At 42.0% G+C, this 25,276-nt stretch overlaps 1 protein-coding gene across 5 annotated transcripts in view; it reads left to right on the plus strand.

The window, feature by feature from the left end:
* Positions 1–25,276, plus strand: part of dennd2b (DENN domain containing 2B) — a 56,932-nt gene that overhangs the window by 25,036 nt on the left and 6,620 nt on the right. For all 5 annotated transcript variants that reach the window (XR_006054378.1, XM_042220565.1, XM_042220566.1 and 2 more), the window contains 12 exons: positions 645–1,922; positions 3,301–3,446; positions 9,438–9,559; positions 10,767–10,982; positions 11,366–11,462; positions 11,631–11,675; positions 11,789–11,973; positions 12,711–12,820; positions 13,295–13,364; positions 15,632–15,709; positions 16,610–16,750; positions 16,872–17,020. Coding sequence is in view for 4 of the 5 variants with exons in the window: in XM_042220565.1 (XP_042076499.1) it covers positions 645–1,922; positions 3,301–3,446; positions 9,438–9,559; positions 10,767–10,982; positions 11,366–11,462; positions 11,631–11,675; positions 11,789–11,973; positions 12,711–12,820; positions 13,295–13,364; positions 15,632–15,709; positions 16,610–16,750; positions 16,872–17,020 (2,637 nt within the window). In the remaining variant the exon portion in view is untranslated. The remainder of the gene's footprint in view (positions 1–644; positions 1,923–3,300; positions 3,447–9,437; positions 9,560–10,766; positions 10,983–11,365; positions 11,463–11,630; positions 11,676–11,788; positions 11,974–12,710; positions 12,821–13,294; positions 13,365–15,631; positions 15,710–16,609; positions 16,751–16,871; positions 17,021–25,276) is intronic.

Consider the following 25,276-nt stretch of genomic DNA (forward strand, 5'->3'; position numbering starts at 1 on the left):
CTCATGACAAAGCTCCTGATGTGCTATGAGTGGTAGGTTAACCTGCTGTTAAGTGGAAAATTTGGCACTCTGTGGAAATCTTAAAGCGGGTGAGCACCGTGAGAAAAGTTGTGTGTGTGTGTGTGTGATAGTGTGTGTGAGGTAAACGGTTGCAGAGTCTGCAGTAAGTGCGAGAACACAGTAGCACCTAGTACCACTTAGCTGCAAGGATCAGCAAAAGCTTTGTGCACCTGAGTGGAGCAGCGAGACTTTCACAGGTAAGATAAATCTCGCTTGGCATGCTCCTTTCTGTGTGAGGTCCAAACTGATTCTCCTCAAGTTTTCTTGATTATGTGGAAAAATCCGCAGTGGCGTTTTAATGTAGTCTGTATTTCCTTTGGCCTGTATTTGAATCCTGCGCTGCCAGAGACAGAATACTTTCCTGTGGTTATTCTAAATACGTGGCTCAGGTTTTCATGCTGTCTTTGATCTCGGAAATGATTTCAAATCTTTCGGCTGATTCTTTACAGTTTTCTCCCATCTGTTCCACATTTGCACGCGGACTTGTTGGCACCTTTTATGACACTGGTTTGTTACCATCTGTCAGTCTGAAATATTTTTTTTAAATGTAAATTTTCTTCACACCTCTCTCCGCCTTGTTTCAGGTGCCAGTCTACATCACCGTGTCCTGCTCTCTCTGCCAGCCAGCGGCAGAGCCAGCAGCCGCTCCTCAGCGACAGTGAGAACTCTGGCAAGCAGAGCAGGTACGTCAGAACTGACGGCAGGTTTCTGCTACGTGGTGGATGGAATAACAAGACAGCTAGCCTGTGCAGCGGTGCATCTCTCCCAAGTGAGCCTGACTGCCAGGGGCGTCTAACCAAGTCAAAGAGCATCAGCTGCCTGGAGAACAGGCTTTCCATCTACAAGCCTCCAGCTCAAACCAAGTCCTGTCAGGAAAGTCAGGGCGCCCAGGAGCAGAAGGAGAAACAAGGGGATCTCGCTCCAGGAGATGGACTTAATGGTAGGACACTGAGCTGGAGCACGCTCTCACTGGGACCTTCCTCTTACCAAGGCCACAAGCGCGCCCTCTCTCTCACCTCTTCAGCAACAGGTGTCCCTCCTGCCACAATCCGCAAGAAGATCTCAGAATGGGAGTGCAGAAGGGTGTCTCTGCCTAGGATGAGCTTGTGTCTGGACAAAAGAGGAGGGGAGCGCATAGGGAGTAGCGAGGGCTGCCCGAGCCTGCTGTCTTCTCCCTGCAGCGAGAAGACTTTTGACTTTAAGGGGGTTCGCAGGATGAGCACGGCATTCTCTGAATGCTCCTTCACAGAGACGGAGGAGGAGGAAGGATTTCCAGACAAAAACGGACGTTTCCAGAAAAGGATCGGCAAGACAGACTCTACGGGACCGTTCGTGCGCTCCCTGTCTACTCGCAAAGAGACGTCAGCAGTCCTCAACAGGATACAAAAGATCGAGCAAGCCCTGAAGGAGAATCCCAGCCCACCCCCTCCACGTTACCTGAGTAACTGCTACGCGCCGGATAAGACGAGACAAAAGTCCTTTGTGATAGGGGACGACCTGGACAGCACATGTACCAGTAAGCGCAGCAGCATTTGTTCAGTGAACACTGAACCGGACACCGCTTTGGTGCCCGACAAGCTCTCTAAACTCAGACAAAGGTTTAGTGTGAGCTCAGCCAGGTCCGAGAGCCCAGAACCCCCGAGCCAAAAGAACTCTGTTAGCACACCAGTCAACCCCTTACCTAAACCCAAACGCACTTTTGAATACGACGCCAATCGAGACCAGAAGGGTGCATCGTCGACCAATGGACTACCTCCAGACAGAGCCTCTGAGTCTCCGCCGCCGCTGCCCTCGACCCCTGCACCCAGCACGACACGAACGGCAAAGACCGAAGGAAGTGCCCCCATCAGAATCCGGGACAGGTGAGGCAAAAATCAAATGCCTGCTTTTGTGTCTGTAATCACACAAGTATAAGCACAGGAAACTTGTATTACATTACCACACAATACGATGCTTTATTATTACAGTCTGGAGTTTTGAGTGAACAGGACGAACCACTTTAAAACAGGAAGTTTTTGAAGGGCTAGGGAGAAAGTATGAAACCTGGCATGCACTTACAGTGTAATAAAAACGTAATATTTTGTGGATCTTGCATATTCCAACTACATGCATACCACATGTAACATCCCCAAAAATATTTTAAAAAGCATCTTGGAGCTATACAGGTAGTTTACAGATTTTGAATTAACTGCACATTTACCATTCCCAGTCTTTGAACATTAATAAACTCTGCAAACTTGACAGTTTGAATGACAAACTTCTGTGTTATGTTATAATTTGGCATTGGACCTAGTTTCTGGCTTCATCTCCTTTAAGAGGATAACTCATCAAACATGTTTGACTGCCTTGTGAGAAATTAGGCTTGTTCATTATGGCTAATTGCTTCGCTGATGATGAAGCTCAACAGGCTTCTCATCAGTGTGTCCGTTTGCAAGGTTGCTGCACGTCCTGAGTTTGTTTTAGCTCTTGAATCAGCTGTTAAGGTTGCCACTGAAAAATAATACTTTGACAGAGGATTTGAAATGCCAGATCCTATCCAGAAATGTATGCAGGCCCATAAAAAAGGTCTGCTCCTATAACTCTTTCATAATCCTCTTTATCAGAAGTCCTCAGTTGTTTTTTGTGAGCGTCGGGCCTGTCCAGATCATCCCCGTGTGTGAAACGGGCATGAAATCCTTAAACATTCATCCCTGTGACTCTGTGTTTAACATTCCTGTGGTTCAAGCAATTTCAGACCGAGCTTATAGCCACAAGCTGTCGATGGCGCGACTTGACCGTACTGTAGATCCCTGCGCCGATGTAGCTCCGCTAACAGTTTGTGCAGTGCTTCGACATGTGGCATGTGCTTTACACTGTGCAGACAACACGCAGGAATAGTAAGATATCTGCATGTTTACTTTGGACTTATCTAGAATTTTTCGGTGATCGGAGCATGATCCTTTTATTTCAACATTAATTCTTCTGATTTAGGGTTTTTTTTAAAGGACAAACGCTGACTTTAATGCGCTTATCAGCACTAGGAGTGTTTTAACCACCTGTTTCTGTTCTTCCAGATGACAAGTAGTGCATTTTAGAAGTAGGGCCAGCTGTCTGGATTATATTTTAATACAACCTGCACTTTTTCTGTCCTCTATCACGTGTTGACATGCTCTGAGTAAGACACTGGCTCGTGTTGACTTGTCCTCCTTGTAATTTTGCCTCAGCACCTTGGTCTGTTTCAAATTGTTTATCTTCTTCTAGAGAGTCGTGTGAGTCGGAGGATGCTGCCAGCTTGCCGTCTTCATATCCGTCCTCGCCCACGGAGAATGGCGCACTGACCACAGACGCACGGAGCCGACCCAATTCCAAAAGCACTTTAGAGGAGAATGCCTATGAGGACATAGTAGGTAAGCACACTGGCTCAGTACACTGTAAACAAGACAAGATGTAAACATTAACTGATCTTCAGATCGTTGATCTGTAATTTGTATTACTGTATAAGTCACCTTTCAAAGTAAGACATACAACATTTTTCTGGTTCTTGCGTCTTGAATTTGCATTTATTTTTCATGTTTTCTATTCTTCTGTGATAGTAAACTGAATATTTTTGTATTTTGAACTTATTTTGAGACAACAAAAGGCAATTTATAAGCAATCTTGGTCTTTAGGGAAGTTGTCCATGGTAATTTTTTTTTACAACAGGTGTCTGGTTACATATGAATTATGAAGGAAATACAAATTTGTTGTAAGAGTAATGTGACAGCTGAGGCATTAATTATAATCTTCAAATCGGTCCGCTCCAAACATATAATGATACAGGTACTATAAAGGAAATCAAAGGCAAGGACACCCAAATCATGTGAAAAAGTTTTAGCTCCACTAGTTACACTTGTTGGCCACTTTATTAGGTACACCTGCTTAACTGCTCATTTACGCGAATATCTAATCAGCCAATCACGTGAGAGCAACTCGATGCATTTAGATCTGTAGACCTAGCCAAGACAATCTGCTCAAGTTCAAATTGAGCATCAGAATGGAGATAAAAGGTGATTTAAGTGACTCTGAACGAGGCGCGGTTGCCGGTGCCAGACGGGCTGGTCTGAGTTTTTGACAAACTGCTGACCTACTGGGATTTCCCACACAACCATCTCTATGATTTACAGAGAGTGGTCCGAAAAAGACAAAAATATCCAGTGAGCAGCAGTTCTCTGTGTGAAAATGCCTTCTTGATGCCAAAAATCAGAGAAGATTTTTGTCCAGACTGTTTTAATTTGACAGGAAGCTAACAGAAATTTATATATAACCGCATCTCTGAATACACAGCACATTGAACCTTGAAGCAGATGGGCTACAGCAGCAGAAGACCAGGCTGGGAACCACTCCTGTCAGCTAATAACAGGAAACTAAGGATACAGTTGGCACAGGCTCGCTAAAATTGGGCAATAGAAAAGTGGAAAAATGGTTCTTGGTATAATGATTCTAAATGTCTGCTGCTGCATTCAGATGGTAGGCTCACAATTTGGCATAAACAACATGAAAGCATGGATCCACCCTGCCTTGGATCAATTCAGGCTGCTTCTGGTGATGTAATGTGTGGGGGATATTTTCTTGGCACACTTTGGACCTCTTAGGCTACGTTCACACTGCAGGTCTTAATGCTCAATTAAAGCGGCCCGCATGCGCAAAAGAAGACGTCACACACAACGCGCTCTGTTTAGACCCAGAGCAAACAATATTGTTTGACTGATGGTCCTTAAAATAAAGACTTCGGACTTTATGTTTCCCAATTTTTGCTTTAAGTTATTAGGTTATTTACATAATAATGTAAATAACCTAATAATGATCCTTATTGCTGTTTTAGAGAGGAGCTGTACTTCAAAGGATAGTTGCAGATTTCTGTCAGAATCTGCAGATTATACAGTACAAATAAAATGTTCATGTTGTCTTCCCAACAGTTTCACTAACATGTACACTGGATGGACAGGAAGCGTTCACGATGTCTTCTCCGGCGCTGATAATTGGCGTCTGTCTCGTGTCAGTGGTGTAAAAGACGGATTTAATGCAACATGACCGTTCAAACAGCAGTCTCTTTCTAAAACATCAGATATGTATCGGATTCAGGACCACATACGAAAGTGACCCAGATCGGATTTGAAAATATCGGATTTGTGCCGTTCACACTGTCATACCATGATCGGATATGGGTCGCATAGGGTCAAAAAAATCGGATTTGATGCGCTTTCGCCTGCAGTGTGAACGTAGCCTTTGTATCAAGAGAGCAAGACAGTCTACTGGAGTATTGATGCTGACCGTGGTTGCTTCCAGCAGGATAACTCACCATGTCACAAAACTCAAATCCCCTCAATCTGGTTTCTTGAATGTGAAAATGAGTTCACCGTACTCAAATTCCCCTCACACTCACCAGATCTCAATCCAAAAGAGCACCTTTGGGATGGGGTGGAACGGGAGATTCATGTGTGGCCGATAAATTTGCCGCAAATGTGTGATACTGTCATGTGAATATGGAATAAAATCTCAGAGAAATGTTTCCAGCACCTTGTTGACTCTATCACATGAAGAATTAAGGCAGGTCTGAAGGTGAAAGAGGCTCCAAACTCGTACTGGCAAGGTGTACCTAATAAAGTGGGTGCTGAATGCATATCATTAGTCTGATTGTAACAGAAGCTTTGGCAGACAAAGTCGGATGTTTTAGTGACTCTTAAAGTTGTAATAAGCATGGTGGCCCGCCCCCTTTTCGCTTTTGCTTCATGTAGAAATGTGTGGGGTGTGGAAAACAAATCCCACTGTGGGAGCAGTCAGTGAGCACTGAGCCTGAAAATAAGATTAATGGATAACATGTGGCTGCACGGGTTGAATTTTATTGTAGAGATCGACTGGGTATCTGCATTTTCACTCTGCTATCCGGCATCAGCAGGGCGAAGAGGAGCAGTGGGAACTCCCACAGTGAAATGCCTTTATTGATGCAGATAGATGTAATCAGTAATCAGTAAGTGGCAGTTCACCAAATGTTAGAGTAAGGATGGAATTTTTTGTGTGGTCACAGATTTGCTTTTTAAAAAAATCGCTAAGCATCATTTTCTTACATTTTCATGAAGCGTTTCTTGCCGGAGAGAAGTCAAATCATTGGTTTGTTGTCTGAGATAATTTGTGTATGAAATGCTGGACGCGTCGAGGAGCCAAAATTCCTTTCCACTAGCAAATGACCCCAGGCCCTTTGCCCAGTTCAGCTGCCAACTCCCTCGGTACATATTTAATGCAGTGAAAATGTGTCAGTGCGATGTGCAAGCTCATGATGAAACTTGTGCAAAAAAAAAAAAAATCCCCAAACAGTTTACACACTCTGCAATATTTCTATTATAAACGCTCAGTGATGACTAAATAAGGGTAGGATGTTTTAAATATACAAGCATAACCATTTTTTCCCAGTCAGTGCACTTCTTCTTCTCCTTCTTCTTCTGTTTTTTTTCTTTTTTTCTTTTTGGCTGAGGATGTGCAGCGGTCTGAGATAGAGCGTCAAGGCATGACGGATTTTCATGTGACTCGCAACAAAGCTCCCATTGTTCATCCGGCACTGTGAGGGTGAGAGTTTGCGGGTTGGAGACGCACTTTTCCCGATCTTTGCCTGTTCTCGACAGTGATGTTGTCTTCGAGTTGAAGTGCTCAAACAAAAGCTTTCAAACTAAAGTTTCATTTGAGAAGCAGCCACGCTTATATATATATAATATATATATATATATATTATTATATATATATATATAATATATATATATATATATATATATATATTATTATATATATATATATATAGTCTAGGTCTCCCATAATGTGTTTCATATTTGCTCTTGACACGTTTTTCTCTTTGCAATTTGTAATTATAAATATCAAATGCAAAGCAAGCTGACATTAAAGCTGCTTTCAGACGAAACAATTTCTGGGGAGTACCTGTGGGTAAGTACCCACTGGGGATGTCCCTGTGTTCCAAATTCCTTCCAAGCCTTTATTCTGATTGTATTCGCCCCTCAACAAACTCTTGAGGCTGATGTAATGCAGGCCAGTGGTTGGTAGCTCAGCGTCACCTCTTGTTGTGGTCAGCGTCTTCATTTTCTCCCCACATTGCTGCATGGGGTGGATGCCCACTAGCAAACCGATGGGAACTGTGAGTGCAGAGTTTTATATTTAATCAAGATTGCATCTTATTTCCCTTTATTAAAGTCTGGACTCCATCTCATCTTTAAGAGTTGCTCTCTAAATAGCTACATTCAGATTTTTAGCCAATTACAGTATACCTGCATCACTCAAAGTTCCTCTTAACCTGAGGAAGTACCCTGGTAACGCTGGCTAGAAAAAAGACCCTATAAAACAAAGTGCTGCGATGGTTCCCAGATGTGAGGTCTCTTTTTCATGTCGGATGAAAATACATGAACACTGACTATGCAAGAAATGAAAAGAATTAAATAAATAAATAAATGTTTTTCTTTCCCATGAGAACTTTGACTTCTTTGACTTTCTTGGAAGGACGCCCACTCACTTGTTGTCAGTTGGCACTTGTGCTTGATGTTAGGTGTTTATCTTAAGATCGCTGGCCTTTTTTGACCTGCGCTACAGTGTTACTACGGTTGCATGATATATTGTGACATCAGGGAACCGTGTAAGTGCTTTTAACTAGTGTAGCTGATAAATGGTGTGCCGGTGATTGATCTGTTTACAAGCTGATGAATCACACCCTTTGCACCACTGACACAATGATTCAGCTGTCTGCTCTTACCCCACTGCGAATGAATGAATCTGGGCGACTGTCTGCTACGTGTAACGAGCGATTAAACAGATGCACCTTAGACACATAAAGCAAGCTGTAATTTTGTTATGGTGCCTAAAATACTGTACATTCTGCCACAAAACGTCGCCGGCGTGGTCACGGGAGAGACTGTCTTCGTGACAGAGGCGCTGTACGGTTTGCGGTCCTGCCAGAGGTTCTTCTATAGCGTCCGTCCCTGATGTAGTTTTGTTTCAGTGGTTGAGCATTGGTACAAGATCGCCACTTTAGAGGGTAAATTGATCCTGACATTGTTGGTGTAGTTTGCTCTGAGCCTCGCCCTGCCCAGAGCGTCTATTGTGCGTGTGTACAATCACAGTGTGCAGCTGAGGTGTGTCCCCTCCCTGCGTAATGCTGCGTGTCTGGGAGTGTGTTAGGGAGAGATCCTGATGTTTGTAATCAGAGCAGCAGATTAGTACCCTCCAGTGCATGAGCAGCTATAGAGACATATGATTTTCCCAGCAGGCTCTCATTACAGTATAGCTTCGGTTTAATGGCGCAGCGGCACAATGTGGGGTCAGACTGAGCCCTCTGATTCTGCCCCGCAGCTTTAATGATGCACATAAAAATAACTCCACTCAACTAATTGACTGCATGACACAACATAACGCCCCGAAGCTCCCCATCCAGTGTACATTGTCTGTGCATGGATGTGTGTGTGTCCAGGTTAAATCATTAACCTAAAAATAGGAAACTGAACGAAGCTATGCAAGCATTTTTTTAAGTTAGGTGCTTAAAAAACTCTCATTGTTGGAGGGTTCACCGGGTTTTCCTTTAAAACACAGCTACCAGATGCACTTCTGTTGCCAGATAACACTGATTTTCTTTCTTTTAAAAGTTCCCTTCATGCATTTCGACGCCATCTGGCTCTGTTTTTTGTTCTTCGCCGTGGTTTCTTCTCTTTCTCACAACCTTTTTCAGACCCTGCCAAAAAGCTATTCTCAGAGCACATGTCTGAATAGACACGGACTGTGGTGTTACACAAGTTCTGTCTTTATTGAAGTTGGTCCCCTGCCAGGTGACATCAGCGAGAGCCATGCTATGCTCTGTAATGTTCATGCTCTTTGCTTTCCTGCCATCATTTAGTGACTGAAGGACAACTATGGAGCGGTAGCAAAATCTATGCTTATTGCAGGCCTAAAATAAATGAGACCTGAACTCTTATTTGTCAGATGCCTTATTAGATTGTCTTATGCAAAAAACAAACATAAAATGATATACTTAGCTGATGTATACTTGAAAGAACCAGTGGTTATTGGAAAGGTCTTTGTGGAACTCATGATGTACTCTTCTTTTGCTCTCTCACTACAGTTTGCATATCTGGACAGTGACTCAGTTGGGAATTAACTTGAGTCGGCTGTGAATGTCCTTTGACTTACCTTTCATCACTCATCCTTTTTTGAAATAACCTAGGGAGGCTTTCTTGGACCTCTGACACCTTTAATCGCCTTCTATTTACCCTCTTTGACCCCTCGGCCTCATCTGTCCTCTCTCAGAAACGGCCTGCTTACACAAACTGTTGCCAGCTGTACTTCTATCGTGAACACTCACTTTATTCCCACAGAGAAGGAGAATCCATATGAGGACGTCGACCTGAAGCGGCGGAGTTTGGGCCGTACGTCTCGTCTGTTGGAGAACAACCGCTCTTGGTCCGTCATGGACAGGAAGCTGAACTCTCCGCCTCAGGTAACCCTTTCGGGGTGTCACGGATGAAACCTGGATAACGTCTTTTAAAGAATCTCACACCTCATTTGAGTCACTCCAGGAAACAGCTTGACGTGTTTAGACCTTGCGATGTTTACAGAAAGGGCCATCTGCTGATTTAGTCTGCTCACTTCATTGCCAGGCACATGCCTCACACTATGTAAAGTAGAAGGGACAAAAGGGGTACATGTGGTAACAACAAGCATTGTTTAACGCTGCTGTAAACACTGTTTGAACCGCTACTTTTGATAGAGAAGTCCATCAGAGAAGTCAGTCATTTCCAGAGTAGTGCTGAGAAGATGACAAACGTTTCAAGTTATCACATGTACAGGAAAAACCCCTGCTTTGAAGATGGACATGCTTTTTTAAGTTGTTCCTTTGAACGCCACTCCCTGTGACTGCTTCACAATAAATCGTATTCTCCTGCTTAAATGCTTTAATGTTTTGTTTGCATTGACACTAACACATTAAAGCATTGTGGCCCACATACGGACCGGTGCAACTGACCTTTCTGTCAGTGCAAAGCTATTAATCTACACATTTAATTCCTGGTATATTTTAATAAAAGAAAAATAAGTGCAATTTAAAAAATAAATGTTATTGTTATGTTATTGTAGGGTCAACTTAAAATATAAAGTGCCTTAAGGGAACTGTTGTTGTGATTTGGTCTTATATAAATAAAACTGAATTGAATTACTTGTCAGTTTTTCTACATAATAAAGAAACGTTGTTATAGTAAATGAAAAAATAAAATCAGTCAGCACCACACTGGGTTCAAATTGTAAGAAAACACTGTTACAATTACCGAAAATTGCACAGACTGTCCTGTAATTATTAAACAGAAAATAAAATAAAATAAAAATTCTTGTTAATTGACAGAATATGTCCTTTTCCCCCTTTGTACTCTGAAACCACCATTAAAATGACAGATTTCTATGAAAAAATGGAAATTTCTGTCATTGAAGTCCAAAATTCAGGCTCTTTCCAAAGCTGTCGAGCAGGCCATATTAGAGGCCAATTCTGGCCCCGGGCCTTATGTTGGACACCTCTTTATGACAGGAAATGAAAAACTAGGAAGGCAGATCACTGCGCAATGTAACTGAGATATAAAGATATTGCTTAAAGCTAAGTGTTATTACAAGTGAATGAAAGGGTACCAAACCTGCTGCTTTCTTTTCTCTGTAACTAGCTGCCTTCCAAGCCCAGCAGTCAGTCCCTTCACTTGCCTGCTCCGAGCGACAGGAAAAGCCATCGGATGTCGCAGCTGACCAAACGCTACAGCCACGACGAAATGCTGCTTCTCCCCCAGATTGGTGTATCGCCCTCACCTTGCGGCCTGCTGGATGATAGCCTCTGTAGCACAACCGATACCCTGCCCTCACACAGGCACTGGAGGATCCCCAAGGTACACACTGCGAAATTGTACAAAAACACCTACACTAAGTCCTCGCAGAGCTCCGAGCGTGTTCACTCTGTGTTCCCGCTTCACAGGTCATCTCAGGTTTCAGTCAGAGTCAGTGGAGCTCTGGATCACTTGTAATTCCACAGTTTGGAATAGATGTTTTAAGATAGAGTGCCTTGATGCGTGTAATCACTGTTTAAATTTGCCTTTTTCTCAAGAACTCCCCTTAATGCCTTTCTGTTGTATTTGTCTGCACCCTTTAACACACATGTACTGTATTTCACACTGTTAGCTTTGGCCGTGCACATCTCTGCTTCCTATACTTAGGCTCAAGAGAAACAAAACCTTAAGTTCCTGATAGAATTTCCTCCTTCCTCCGTCTACAGCTGGTCCAGAGGATCAACTCCATTTACTGCACTAAACGTGGGAAGAAGAGGTTGAAGAAGCTTTCCATGTCCAATGTTGAGACTGCATCTCTGAGAGGTATTGCTTCTCTATATTCCCCTTCATCTTCTGGCCAGATAAGCGAGTAAATATTTGTATCTCAGCCACCCACGTAGCGTTCCCTCTGTGTCCCTTTTGTGACATAAACACATGTTTGTGAAGAAGCACCCTGACCCATAAAGACCCCTTTTCTCTGTGTGTCTCCAGACGACAACAGCGAGAGCGAGAGCGACTCGGACGACAGGTTCAAAGGTTAGCGAGCGCACATTTTTCAGATACCTTCTGTTTAATTGACTGACCTGCTGTAGCCTCAGATTTCATTCTCTACAAAAAACTGACAATTTTGCGTGTATTATGTTTCTCAGCTCACACCCAGAGGTTATTAAAGTTACAGTCCATCCTGCGACGAGCCCCGAGCTATCGAACGCTGGAGCTGCAGCTCATCGAGTGGCAGGAGAGAGAACTCTTTGAGTACTTTGTGGTTGTTTCTCTGAAAAAGAAACCCACCAAGAACTCCTACTCCCCAGAGGTCACCTACCAATTCCCCAAGGTAAAAGCCGCAACTGGGTCCTGCTGCTGGTCGCCTCTGACAACTTTTACGTGGGGCGTAGCAAGAACGCAGAGAGCGCAAATTGCTTTGAAACAAAGCAAACAAGCAAAAAAAGTGTAAAAAAAAAATCAAGTCTAGCGTGTCAGTGACCATAAAATTCCTTAACTGACGTCACTAGGTTTTTAGAAATCACAAACTGTGCACAGATATGTCACCACTGAATGGTTTCCAAAGCATAAATAGTTCAGAACCTCCTGAGTGTTATTATTACGTGACTTATAAAAGCAGTTACTGCAATGATATTATTCTTACTATTAAAAGCTCGTGTAGAGGGTTTCTAAAATTTCCCCCCATTTTGAGCCTTGAAACACTTTTTTCACATTTGACCCTGCAGGCTGTTTGAAGTTGTGCGGGTTATTACAGCTTATAAATTAAAGCCCTGTAGGTCTGTTTATAATTTAAAATAACCAGGATCCATTCACGCCACAGGAAAAACCCTGAAAGAGTATTTCTCTAATTACTTCTCAGCTGACGTGTACACTGGGAGAAGTTAATCTCACACGGCCAGAGAGCACTCTCTGTGTAGTTGAATTAGAGAGGACATGAGGGAGTTTAACCTTGAACAGGAGAAAAGTTAGTCTGGTCATTTGTAGGTCATCCATGGGGGATTTTAATAAAGGATGACAGAGTTATGTGAAGGAGGATGAGCTGACTGGAATACTCTCCTCACCTCACAGCTGGATAGGCCCACCAAGCAGATGAGGGAGGCAGAACAGAGGCTCAAAGCCATTCCCCAGTTCTGTTTCCCAGATGCCAAAGACTGGAGTCCGGTCTCAGAGTACAGCAGGTACGTCCAGCAGTCTTCCACACAGTGTCAAATTCCTTTCCTGTCTGTTGGGCAGAAAAAACAGAAACTATAGAAATTTCACATCCACCTCACCCTCTAAGGCGAGGTTTAGGTTTTCCTCTGCTGAATACCTCAGCTTCTGAAATGACGTCTCATGCATGTTAAAAGTTTTTCCATTTGGCTCCGTTCTGTAAAAGGTGGATTTTTACTAAACCCAAAGCCACAGTGGACGTTATAACTGATAATAAATGATACTGTACTTTATTTAATCAACAACAATATAATAATGATGATAATCTTTCACACACCTCCACCCTTTTATCTGTGCACTCCACCTGCTGCACCGTTTGAATGTATAACCATGCCAGGCCCAATACAATCATGCTCTGTTTTATCACAAGTATCTGCCGTTGTGTTCACGACTCTGTGTCTTTGCGTTGCTCCTCATGTGCATATATTTGTTTTTGGCCTCAGCGAGACCTTCTCCTTCATGTTGACTGGGGAGGACGGCAGCAGGAGGTTTGGGTACTGCAGGCGCCTGCTGGTAAGCCGCTGTTCATCTCCCTGTTCGCACCCCGCTGAGCCCCTGTTTGTTGTGACAGACGCTTTTATTTGAACACTCGGTGTAGTTTCCTGTGGCGCTGCTGATGTGACCGTGTGCTTTGTCCGAAAAGGAAAGAAATCGCTAAGAATAATAATGTCAAAAATAAAACATGAAAAACTAAACAGGGTGTGAAACGCTTGAAAAAATAGATGCGGACAAAGATTATCGCACTTACTGTTACAGCAGCTGAGCAGCGTGTGTGTGTGCAACAAACACCCAAACTACACAGGTGAGATTTCAGTGGCTACAAAATACAGTAATTGAATAAGTATATGTTTAATGAAATGTGTAGCTCTGTTGCATTTTAAATTGAATACACTTGGGAAGAAATATTGCCTTAAAAGATAGAACGCAGTCATAAAAAGCCCATGAAAATGTTGTAAAATATAATAATTGAAGATAAAAACCCAGTTAGAATAGAATAGAATAGAATAGAATTCAACTTTATTGTCATTGCACATGCACAGGAACAGGGCAACGAAATGCAGTTTGCATCCACCCAGAAGTCCTTTAGTGATATAGATATATTAGCAATAGTATAGATATGTAAGTATATTACAGAAATGGGTCTATTCAATTCAATGAGTCTAGGACTGACTCATTGAATTTAACAACGGTTTCTCGGGCGAGGCAAGACAAAAAGAAACCATGAAAAATCCAAACATTGTCATTCTGGAGCATTTCCTCTCCGTAATTAGGCTGGCGAATGCTTTGAAGTGTTTCGTTGAGCCTCCCATTTAGCTTGCGGGTGGAGAGCATGACTGTGTGGGATTCTGCTAATGTGCTGGCGATTTTTGTTTGCCGTTTGCCTTTAAAAACGAAAGAAAAAAAAAGCGTGCACGCAGCATGCACGGTCTCAGACGCTTACCAGGAGCGTGTGTGCTGTTTAGATTTCTTGGTAAATTTTAGATCAGCAAAGTGTTTTCTTATGCATGATCTGCTTTGTTGATCTGAGATTGTTTTTGATGGAAGCAGGTTTTAATGACGGTTGACAGAGACAGATAGGGAGATGGGGAAGAGAGGTGAGCTGCTCTCCTCCAGTAACTTTGTTTCCTCCCCGCTGTCTGTCCAGCAGTTGGCAGCAGGCGAGCATTCCTGAAGACTTGAATCAAGCTCCACATAGTTGATTTAATCATCCATTTGGAAAGGCAGAGGAGAAACTAGAGGAGAAAATTGTATTCCTAATATGGACAAGTGGATTCGTCTGTGTGGCCTGTGTTCATTTGTGTCCGTGTTTTTAAGTGTCTGTGCCCCCGGTGTTTCTATTTGAGCGCACAGAGGACAGCAGATAGGATCAGACAGAGCAGATAAACCACCTATGTTTATCCGCATGAAAGACTTTCACCTCAGATGACAGATTGAGTCAAAGACTTCACATACAACATTTAAGCAACTTATCTTCACGTTATCCTCCGTGTAGTTTTATGCTCCCTTTATGTATTTGTAATTATATACAGTAGTGTTTGGAAGTCTTGAATCGCCCCTTGTTGGATTACTCTTCAATAACGTAGAGGTTCTTACTCAGGGGAGGCCAATCGTGACTGATTATGTTCAGTCATGTGTTTTTCTATCCAGGTATGCAGCATGTTTAGGATCATTGCTTGACAGATCAAAATCTGATGGTACTTTTCTGTACTTTTGTAATTAATTCCAGCAACACCGCTGGCTGAAGTGCAGCCCAAAACCATGACAGAGCCACGGCTGCTTTTTAAATTTAGTTATTTTTGGCGTTTTCTTTAATAGAATGAACTAAAGAAATGTGAACAAATGTTTTTGTGTTTTTGTGACAGGCTGCGAGTAACAAAATGTCTAAAGTTGATTCTTTGTTTTCTATGATGTGAGGACACAACACTGGTGCATCCCTTGAGTTTAGGTTCCTTGTTTCTGGGTGAATGATTCATAGGTCAGTGTTAAGTGTCTTAACAAGCAAAAACAAATATTCTTGTGAAGATCATCAGGTACAAGGACTGGGCTCAAAACAGCCAAGAAACCCTCAAGAACTATTGCTCAAGACCACTTTAAAAAATGTGTTTCCTTGGAAGTAAAATATAAAGAAAAGAGGTGTCACTCCAGACTTTTGGACAGCACTGGGTATAGGGCTACCTTGCTAAGCCCTTTCTTCAAGTGCATTTATAGTTATCATTTTTTTAAGGATATCTCTGAATGGGTCTCTTCTGGTAAAGAGTTTATTCTTTTTTCTCTTGCAGCCGACTGGGAAAGGACCTCGCCTTCCTGAGGTGTACTGTGTCATCAGCAGGCTGGGCTGTTTTGACTTGTTCTCTACAGTGAGTTCAGTCTTGTCCTCTAGCCACACACACAGTAAATGCACACACACAAAAAGCCAAATTTCTGCATGCGGTGCTGTAGCTGTGGTTAACCTGTCTCACAGCTGAAGGAAATGACTTTCAGCAGACCTTGTGCCGAACGCTTGTTTGTCAGTAAGGCTTGTTTCAGCTTCTTTTCCTTTTTTTGTAACCCTCTGATTTCCCAGAGTAATTGTTTCTCTTGCTTTTTTCTCACTGGTGCTAACGCAGAACAGAGCAGTCACTCTGTGTGACTCTTTCAGCCTTATCTGATTCCTTTATTATTTCAACCCAGACTGTTGAATGTTTTAAGGATATGATGCATATATATATATATAGTTGCCCAATGAGACTGCAGTAACTGAGTAAAAGTAGAATAACTTCCCTATATTGATGAAGTATTCACACACTATCAGTATGGGTGTGTGCCTTTAATTTGTACTGGTGTTTACTTACTAGAGCCAAACTTTAACTAGTTTTGGATCCTGTGATATTTAAGCACCCTTAGCAGATGCCCAAAGAGAGCAAGAGAATGCCTGCGATGTTTCAAATGTAAATTAGATTTATTAAAAAAAAAGTTATCATGATAAAGAAGGAGGTCAGTGTTTGCTTTCAGAGGAAGCTGTATGTGTGTGAAGAGAGAGCAACAGGGTTGGTATCATATAACCTCCAAAATGAGCGATTCCCCAATCAACTTTCCAGACAGGAGGCAGCTTGGACCAAAACAGGCCGACAGGCACACTGGGTGGAATTTTCCTCACACAAAGGCATGGAAATAGATGCCTTTGCTATTTTTCAAAACAGAAAATGAGAGCTAGACAACCATGAGCGCTTAAAGCCACAACAGTATGTTTCCATTAATTGTCAACATCCTCTTTTCAGATCCTGGATGAGGTAGAGAGACGGAGAGGCATCTCAGCAGCTCTGGTCTATCCCTTCATGAGGAGTCTGATGGAGTCCCCCTTTCCCGCTCCAGGGAAGATTATCAAAGTAAAAACCTTCCTTCCCGGTGCAGGAAATGAGGTCAGAGCTACAGGCACAGGCACAACAAAACACAACTGCTTTTTGTTTATGACCGTTAGCTCAGTACACTTTGGCAAAGTGCACTCAGTAAATCAGATTCACGCTTTCTGTGATCACTCAGGTCATTGAGTTGAGGCGGCCCACCGATTCCCGACTGGAGCACGTGGACTTTGAAAGTCTGTTCAAGTGTCTCAGCGTGCGGCAGGTGATTCGCGTCTTTGCCTCGCTGCTGCTGGAGCGGAGAGTCATCTTCGTGGCTGATAAACTCAGGTAAGTGTTAGAGTTAAAGAATTGGTCTGCAAAGTTGACCTGTGCAACCATATGTGCATACTTTATATTTGCATATACAAAAAATATCTCATTGGATGGGTAATTTTAGACATTTTGTTTCTCTCCTGGAAATTTTTTAAAAACAACACCAAAATTTCAGACTTCAGCCTCAAGACTCAGACTTCATCCTTCATTTTCTATATAGATGCATCTCTCTAGTGTAGCGGTTAACACGTTTGCCTCACACACACAAACATGATCCCTGGTTTGAGACCAGACACAAAGTTCTGATGAAAAATGAGGGAGCTGCTGAAAGACGTTTTACTTATACTGTGATTATATTGGCAACTGAAATGGGAACACACTTGTGTTCTTTCAGTGTGGGCTATAACAGGCATTTTCCCTCTGTGCCTTTACAAAAGGCTGTATATAAAAGAAAGAGTGCCTTAAACAAACAGCCGTCTGGGTACATTGAAATCTGTGGGAAAAGACAAGTCAGCTCCTGTGCTTCGTGACCTCAGCAAAAAGTGTTCCTGAGTTTATGGTCTAGTTTCAAATCTTTTTTTATACTTATTTTCCCAGTTGTGTTAGATTTATTAAAGTGGCTCAAGATGGACATGTGCATAGAGGGATAGTGGATATATTGGAAAAAGGATGGAGCTGCCAGGCAGAAGGGAAAGAGGAACAATACAGAGGAGGTTCATGGATGTAATGAAGGAGGACATGCAGATGGTTGGTGTGACAGAAGGGATGCTAGGGACAAATCATCCACTGTGGCGACCCATAAAGGGGAGCAGCCGAAAGGAAAAAAGTTTGGCTTAAGAGGCCCTGACAGACTGGTTTGGTTTTCCTTGCCTCCTTGCCATCTCAAATCAAAAAGTAGTTTAAGGATAGTTGGAAAGAAGCTTGCGTTCCTGAGTGCAGCGCACAACAAGAGATCACTTACATCAGCCGCGTGACCACTCAGTAAGCTGTGAATCTATATTAAATTAAATTCTCAATTTGTTCCAATCTGTGCGATGACACATCACACTCACTCTGAAGAGGAACTTGCAGGATAAGTGCTGTTTAGTGTCCAATCTGTTGTATCTCGAAAATTTCAGGGCTGCCTTAGTCTCATGCGGCCTATTGGAATCCCTCTTCTAAACACAGAGACGTGTAATAGCAGGGTTATGCTGTGGATTTGCCAACTGAAGCCTGACAGATGCACGTGTAACAGTTTCACTCTGATGTCTGATGTTTGGTAAGTATAAGAGAAAGTCAAGTAGAAGTGGAGTTTTGATATCAGAGGTGTAACGGGTCGCTTTCAAAGGAGAGGTAAAATGTGAAGTCTCCAAGGACTCAGTGTCCTCTTCTTACACAAAAGAGAGGGGTACTTTAAGAGCATTGGAGTCAAGGGTGGAGTGGGAGGAGATTTGAGTGGAGAAGTAATCTCTTCATGTATCAGAGCCCAGTTTAAACAAACATCAGTGGGGGCAGTGACTGCGAGGGGAAGGAATGCACTTCCTGTGTGTGCAACTCTGCCCTCTGTGATCTGTGGCTCAACTGTCACCATTTGACTTACGATGTCACGTTCACTCCCTACGTACAAGTGACCTCGCGCTCTGCGTCCCCGGAGAAAATTTGTCTGAGCTGCTCATTAGCGGAGCTGATAGCATCGAGGAGTCATAGGGTGGGAATCACAAAGTGACTCGAGATAGAGTATTATTATGATATGTTAGCAAATAGCAGTCAATGTTGATAGATCTTTGTAATATCTAGCTCAAGTGATAAACAAAGCATACTGATGGTTTCCAGAGAATAGAGTCTTATACCTTCTGGTGATCCTCAGACATTTCCAAACATCAAGTTTACATTTATAATTTTTGACAACTCTTAGATGGATTGTCATGAACTTTTGTGAAGCTGCTCTTGTCCCCTCAGGGTTATTTGAACTTTGGTGACCAGGTGTCTTTTTATTTACCACCATCTAAAGGTTAAATTTCCAGATTTCTTCTTGTTTTTCTTTTTGCACGTTTCTCACACTTACATGTTTCAGTTCATTGGACAAAGTTTAATATCAGTCAGCAATAACCAGATAAATACAAAATGCCGTTTTTAAATGATGATTGAATTTATTAATGGAAAAAAGCTATCCAAAACTACCTGGCCCTATATGTAAAAGTAATTACCCTACTAACTGGTTGCGCCACCTTTGGCAGCAAGAACTGCAGTCAAGCAATTGCAATAACTGGCAATGAGTTTTACACACTGCTGTGGAGAAATTTTGGCCCACTCTTTTTTTGCACAATTGTTGTAATTCAGCCACATTGGAGGGATTTTGAGCATGAACGGCTTGTTTAAGGTCATACCGAAGCATGTAAATCCTAATAAAGTCCGGGTTTTGGAGTGACCACTCCAAAACCTTTGTTGGTTTTGTTTTGAGTTTTTTTGGACCCTTTCAGAGGTAAACTTGCTGGTGTGTTTTAGATTATTGTTCAGCATAAACTGAGTATGCTTGAGCTTCAAGACACAAACTGATGGCCGGACATTCTGCTTCAGGATTTTCTGGTAGAGCGCAGAATTCATGGTTCCATTAATAATGGAAAGTCGTCCAGGTCCTGAAGCAGGAAAGCGGCTCCATCAAACTACCACCACCATGTTTGACTGTTGGTATGATCATCTTTTTATCAAGTGCTGTTGGTTTTACAGCAGATGTAATGCAACTCAAGATCATCGAGGATGATCCAGAGGATTTTTTTTGAGACAAGTCTTTGTGTTCTTTTCGGTCAGCAGTGGTTTTCACCTGGGAACTCTCTCATAGATGCCATTTTTGTCCAGTCTCTTTCTTATTGTTGAATCATGAACTCTGACCTTAACTGAAGCAAGTGAGGCCTGCAGTTCTTTAGATGTTCCTCTGGTTCTTTTGTGACCTCCTGGATGACTCGTCAATGCGTTCTTGGACTAACTTCAGTAGGACAGCCACTCCTGGGAAGGTTCATCTCTGTTCCAAGTTTTCTCCATTTGTGGATAATGGCTCTCACTGTGATTCATTGGAAATCCCTTTTGTCTGATTTATTGCTTTTTGAGATCTTTTAGCTGCCTAAAGGATCTCTCAGTTATCAAGTCTGGATAAGGCAAGTGAAATTTAACTCAAACAAGAATGCAAAAAACTAAGAAATCAGAAAGGGGGCAAAAACTTTTATGACACTGTACCTAATTATTAAAAACTCCGAAATATAAACTGAAGTATAATACCCACTTCAGATTTATTCCCAAATTTAAATAACTGAGAAGCAGAAGGTCAGTTAAAATGTAAAGAAAGGAGACATAAAACTTACACAAAACAAAAATAACATACACAACGTTTAATAAGGCAGCGTTCTCGACAGATACCTCTTAATGTTTGATCTGCTCAAACCAGTCCATGTTTAATGTCTATGGTTTTATGCATGTGTATATGCAGTGCTCCTGTCTTTTGATTTCATTTTAAAACATGATCTCTGTGCGGCTTTAATGACTCATGTGATAAAAGAGCTACACCCTCTCCGTCTCTGGCACATAATCCATAGCAGACCGTGATATATGTTTCTTTCCCCTCAAATGTATACCCAAGACACGAAGGAACCGAGAGGAAAAGCTATTTTAGGCAATAGCTGCGTTCAATCAAGTCTTGTAAAAATGAACCGAGAGCTTTGCTGCTATTTCCAGAAATTTTGCTCCTTCTACACAAAAGTCTGAAAAGACAAAGTCATTCACCCTCTGATGCCTGTAAAAACTAGTTGGATGTCTAATCACAGACACTCAGCATTAGCTGTGCTGCTCTGTAATTGCTTTACTCAAGTGACCTGCAGATGTTGAATGAATTTTGTCAGTCCTGCAGGCTTATGTAAACAGTCACTGTCAGCCCTCAGGGTAGAGCTGAGAACGGTTACCAAATTAAATGTCTGGATTTATTGTTAAACATAAGCAGAGAAATACTCCTGCTGTATATTAGATTACAGATATTAATAATATGGTAATATGATTCTGTGCAGCTGCGCATAAATATATTTAATTAAAATAACTAACAATGCATTTTTGTGCAAATGAAAAAATTACATTAAACCTGCAAGTTTTTAATGGCCAGTTTTTAGATACACCAGGCACAAATTTCTCTCCATGCACTGATAATAAACATGAGGGCAAATTCCAAATCGTACTTGTATCATTTTAATTTGATTGATCACTTTATACACTTATCAGTGTATGTCTGAAAGAGCTGCGTAAGAGTAATTGAGCGGGCAGCAAAGAAGAGAAAAGAATTTAATGAAATATGAGAAGTCTGGCTTTTAGAGGAAAGAGTGAAAAGAGGAGGGAACTGTGAAGGGAAACAAAACAATAGCTGAAAGCCTTTCTCACAGCTATGGTGAATTAATCAAGCTCACTTTTCTGTGGTGCAGCAGGCTGTTTGTGTTTCTGCATAGAGTCGTTCCTGTGTCCTCTTACAGTAAAACTACACGATTGAAAAAAATATTAAAAAATCACGTATGAGGCGTCGTGTTTTTGGTTTTGCACTAAATTGCCTGAAAGTGAACTGCAGCCGTGGAGCTCGCCAACATGTTTTGCAGCTGCAGATCTGCAATATTATGATCAATGTGGTGACTGTAGCGCTCAGACAGGTAGAATTATTGCTGTTGCTGTAGGCATTTTCAAATCAGCAGGTACTGCAGCGTGCTTGTTTCATTTAGTCCACGGTTGCTCTCAGACGCTTTCTCTGGCATGTTCTGCAGAGCTGGTACAAAGCCAAAACCACTTTTAGCAACTCATACGCTTTCCCATGTGGTATTCAACTCATCGACGCACTGTAAATATGTGAAATGTTTCAGTGGAGAAAGATGTGGCTATTACATGAGTCTGACCAGCTGATTTTTACATCAGTGAGCATATGTAACGGAAGACACCTGCACACTTCCATTTGCTCTCCAGACAGCCTTGATTAAACTCGGATGTTATTGTGGTTTTAATAAGAACATGTATGGAGTTTTCCATCAGGGGGCCATTTCTCAGTGTAAAATAGTTTGTGCTGTTTGACTGAGACCGTGGCTGGAGACCCTTGTGCACAGGAAGTGAGGGAAAACCATTTGTGGGGCTAAAGGAGCAAGCAGAGAACATTCTGCTAAAAGGATAAAAATACACCACTGGGAGCTTTCCCTTGCTATACAGTTCTGCATGTACTCTGTTGCGACTTCGTGTGACTTCTAGGTGTTATTAGGGGCTTTGAAGGAGGCCTAACACTGAGGAGTGGTTTTGTGGATCAGCTGGCAAGTGACAGCTGTGGTTTGGTCTTCTCTAGACCTGTCTGTGGAATTCATCTTGCCAAACCGTCCTAAGACTGGTTGATAGAACACAGAGCTGCAAAGCATGTGATGATACAGCCTTGCCTCTCTTTTTCTTGAATACTGAAGTTTATCCTACTCTTCTTCTGGGCTTCACATACTAAGCCTCCCGATCCCATGTTTCCTGGAGTATCTGCCAATTCATCGTCACACACATTAAACCAGGCCCAGCAGACCCATGAGAGCTAATATGTGAGGATTAGCTCCCAAACCTCAACACACAACAGCTCTGAACAGACGTCATCTCTGTTGAACTCTCGGGATCTTTTTTTTCTCTTCTTTTCTTGAGAGTGGCATCATAAATTGAAACATAGATGTATTCCATCAAATTAAATGAGTCATATTAATTTCTGTGGTGTAGTTTTTATTAGTAAAAAGGTATAGACCCTGTGCACAAGAAAATGCTAACTTCCTGGTTTGAGACCGGATGTAGGGTTGTACATTTCCGGTAGCTTTACTTTGCGGTCAATCGCTACTGCGAAGACATACTCCAAAATCATGTCCAAAACTCGAAAACGGAAAGATCGCGTTAAGTTACAAAGAGCAGAAGGTGGAAACACTCACCACTGTTGTGTCATAAAAAAATCTAATGATCAATTTTGACGTTTAAAGAGTTTAGATCGATCAATTGTTTACATCGCTCAACACAAGCAGAACTGCATTACAGAATCAGAAGACACATCGTCCACATTCAGAAGCACATCTCTGTATAGTGACAGGTCTTATGATTTAAACAGGCAAATGTTCAGCATTCAAACTACAGGTGAAGAATAGTCAAACCAGATGTTTCCCCCGTTATGTCGATATCAGGTAGTGAAGTACACACCTACACAGCATGTTAATAAACCGTGAAAAAAAGCAAAAAATGAAAAATTGCTGAACGATTGCTGGTAACGGTTTCTATACATTAGTATTTACGAAGGGTATGTTGTGACTTACCTTCAAAATTACAGCAGTACTGTATGTCCACGATGTCCACGAAACGTTTTGCACCGTCAAAAAATAAAATTGGCTACTTGATTTCACCTATCGCTGGTTATTTTTAGAACATAACACCCGCGATAAACGAGGGACCGCTGTTTACAGATACTGAGAAATATAACATTTGAATCCCTTTTCTCTTTTGCTCTAAGGCGCGGGGGAAAAAATATCGACAAGTCGATGAACATCATTTACAGATATATTGGGTAAATGCCCAAGACATCTATAGAAATGTAAATCGCCGCTTGATTCATTCACTTGCTTAACTTGTTTTGGACAGTAAACAGGGTGCGAATAGGACACCGGAAACAAAGCTCCCCACAGGGGTTTCCGCACCGGAAGTAGCATGTGCTAACGTGCACGTAGTCTATTAAACTATGGAAATTCATGTATATTTACATATGTTTACGTCAGCAAGTTTATTGACACACACTTTGTTGCTTTGGGTGTCATTGAATGGCAAAAACCGATTTTTTGTGCTCTTGTATCTACGTTAGGGTAACTCATTTAATTTCTAACATGTTCTCAATAATGCTAAATGTTAACCTATGCCTTCTTACTTTGTACATAGGCTGCATATAAAAGCTGGACATGCCTACTGTGATGTCACCCACATGCTTTTGGACTTTAATAAAGGGTGGAAGTTATCAGCAAAGCAAGCTAGCAAGCATGGTTAGGCCTCAGTCACACAGGCCTAGAGACTGGGTAACCACCATATGGTAACGATCAGTCACGACAGAAAAAACAAGTGTGTCACGGTAAAATAGACCCCCTTTTACACAGGCCTACAGAGTGGTCGGTTTGCCTAACAACCAGTGAAGTGTGTATTCTGTCACTGGTTGGTGAGTGGTTTCTGAAGGTTTCTGGGAATCGCAGAGAGGGCCATGGTACTTTAGTGAAAAACCTCCTTGCAGTTACCTCGGTCACTAGCAGACTGCCCTTATTGCAGTTTGCATGGTAGATGCCAAATTGTCCGCAAACACTTGGAAACTATTTTCAAGCAAGAGTTAAACTGAATAGTGTTACGCAAACCAGAAACGGTTAGTGTCCTGAGGGTGGTCAAGGCAAATAGTTTGCAACCAAATCTACCAAAAGGAGGTTTTTGGCACACCATGTTCTTTGTAACCAGTTTCACCTAGACTCAGCCAGCAGCCTCTAGCAGTCACTCACTGTCCGAGGCCTTAGAAAGCTACATCTATAAACTTTAGAGATGCAATGCTAAGACACGGGTACTTGCTAGTTAGCGTTAACAGATAAATAAAATACTACAATTTTACTCCTCAAAACTGAAGCACTAAACTTCTTGAATGATCTGGAATGAACACATAGTAGTATTAGTCATGATATTTAATTCAAAATGGTCCAAAAGGCACCTGCAACACAAACACGGGCAAGAAGTCCAGTTCAGTGACTCAAATTTGTGAGCGAAGCCTAGCAGGAGTGCTAGAGCTATATCGTCAGAGTATGATTCAAATAGACTGGACTGTTAACTTTAACAAAGTCCAAATGCAGTACAGTTGTTATGAAGGGGGAAACTATCCACAGAGACCAAAAATATTTTTGTACAAAGCTGTAAAATTGCTTAAGAATGCAGTTTAGTTGGAAATTTTACCACAAGCGTCTGTGACGACTTGTCTCAAGTGGACACTCCAAGAACTGCAGTTTTTTCCACCTCCGACTTGGATTATTTGTCAGTTACTTCATTTTGATTTGTAGGGTTAAATTTTCTAATTAGCACTAGAAAGTACAGAAAGTACATCTGAGACAGAAGTACTGCTAGTTTTATACTTCTGATGGTCACAAACCAAAGAATTTTAATTCATTCAGTGGTTTTGAAAAGATTTCCTCCTCTTCCTGATCTTCCTCCCCTCAACCCCAACCGGTCACAGCAGATGACTGAGGTTTTTTCCTGTTATAA

Source organism: Haplochromis burtoni, unplaced genomic scaffold (genome assembly GCF_018398535.1).
Source record: "Haplochromis burtoni strain Fernald_Lab_line unplaced genomic scaffold, NCSU_Asbu1 Contig_50, whole genome shotgun sequence".
Classification (NCBI taxonomy): domain Eukaryota; kingdom Metazoa; phylum Chordata; class Actinopteri; order Cichliformes; family Cichlidae; genus Haplochromis; species Haplochromis burtoni.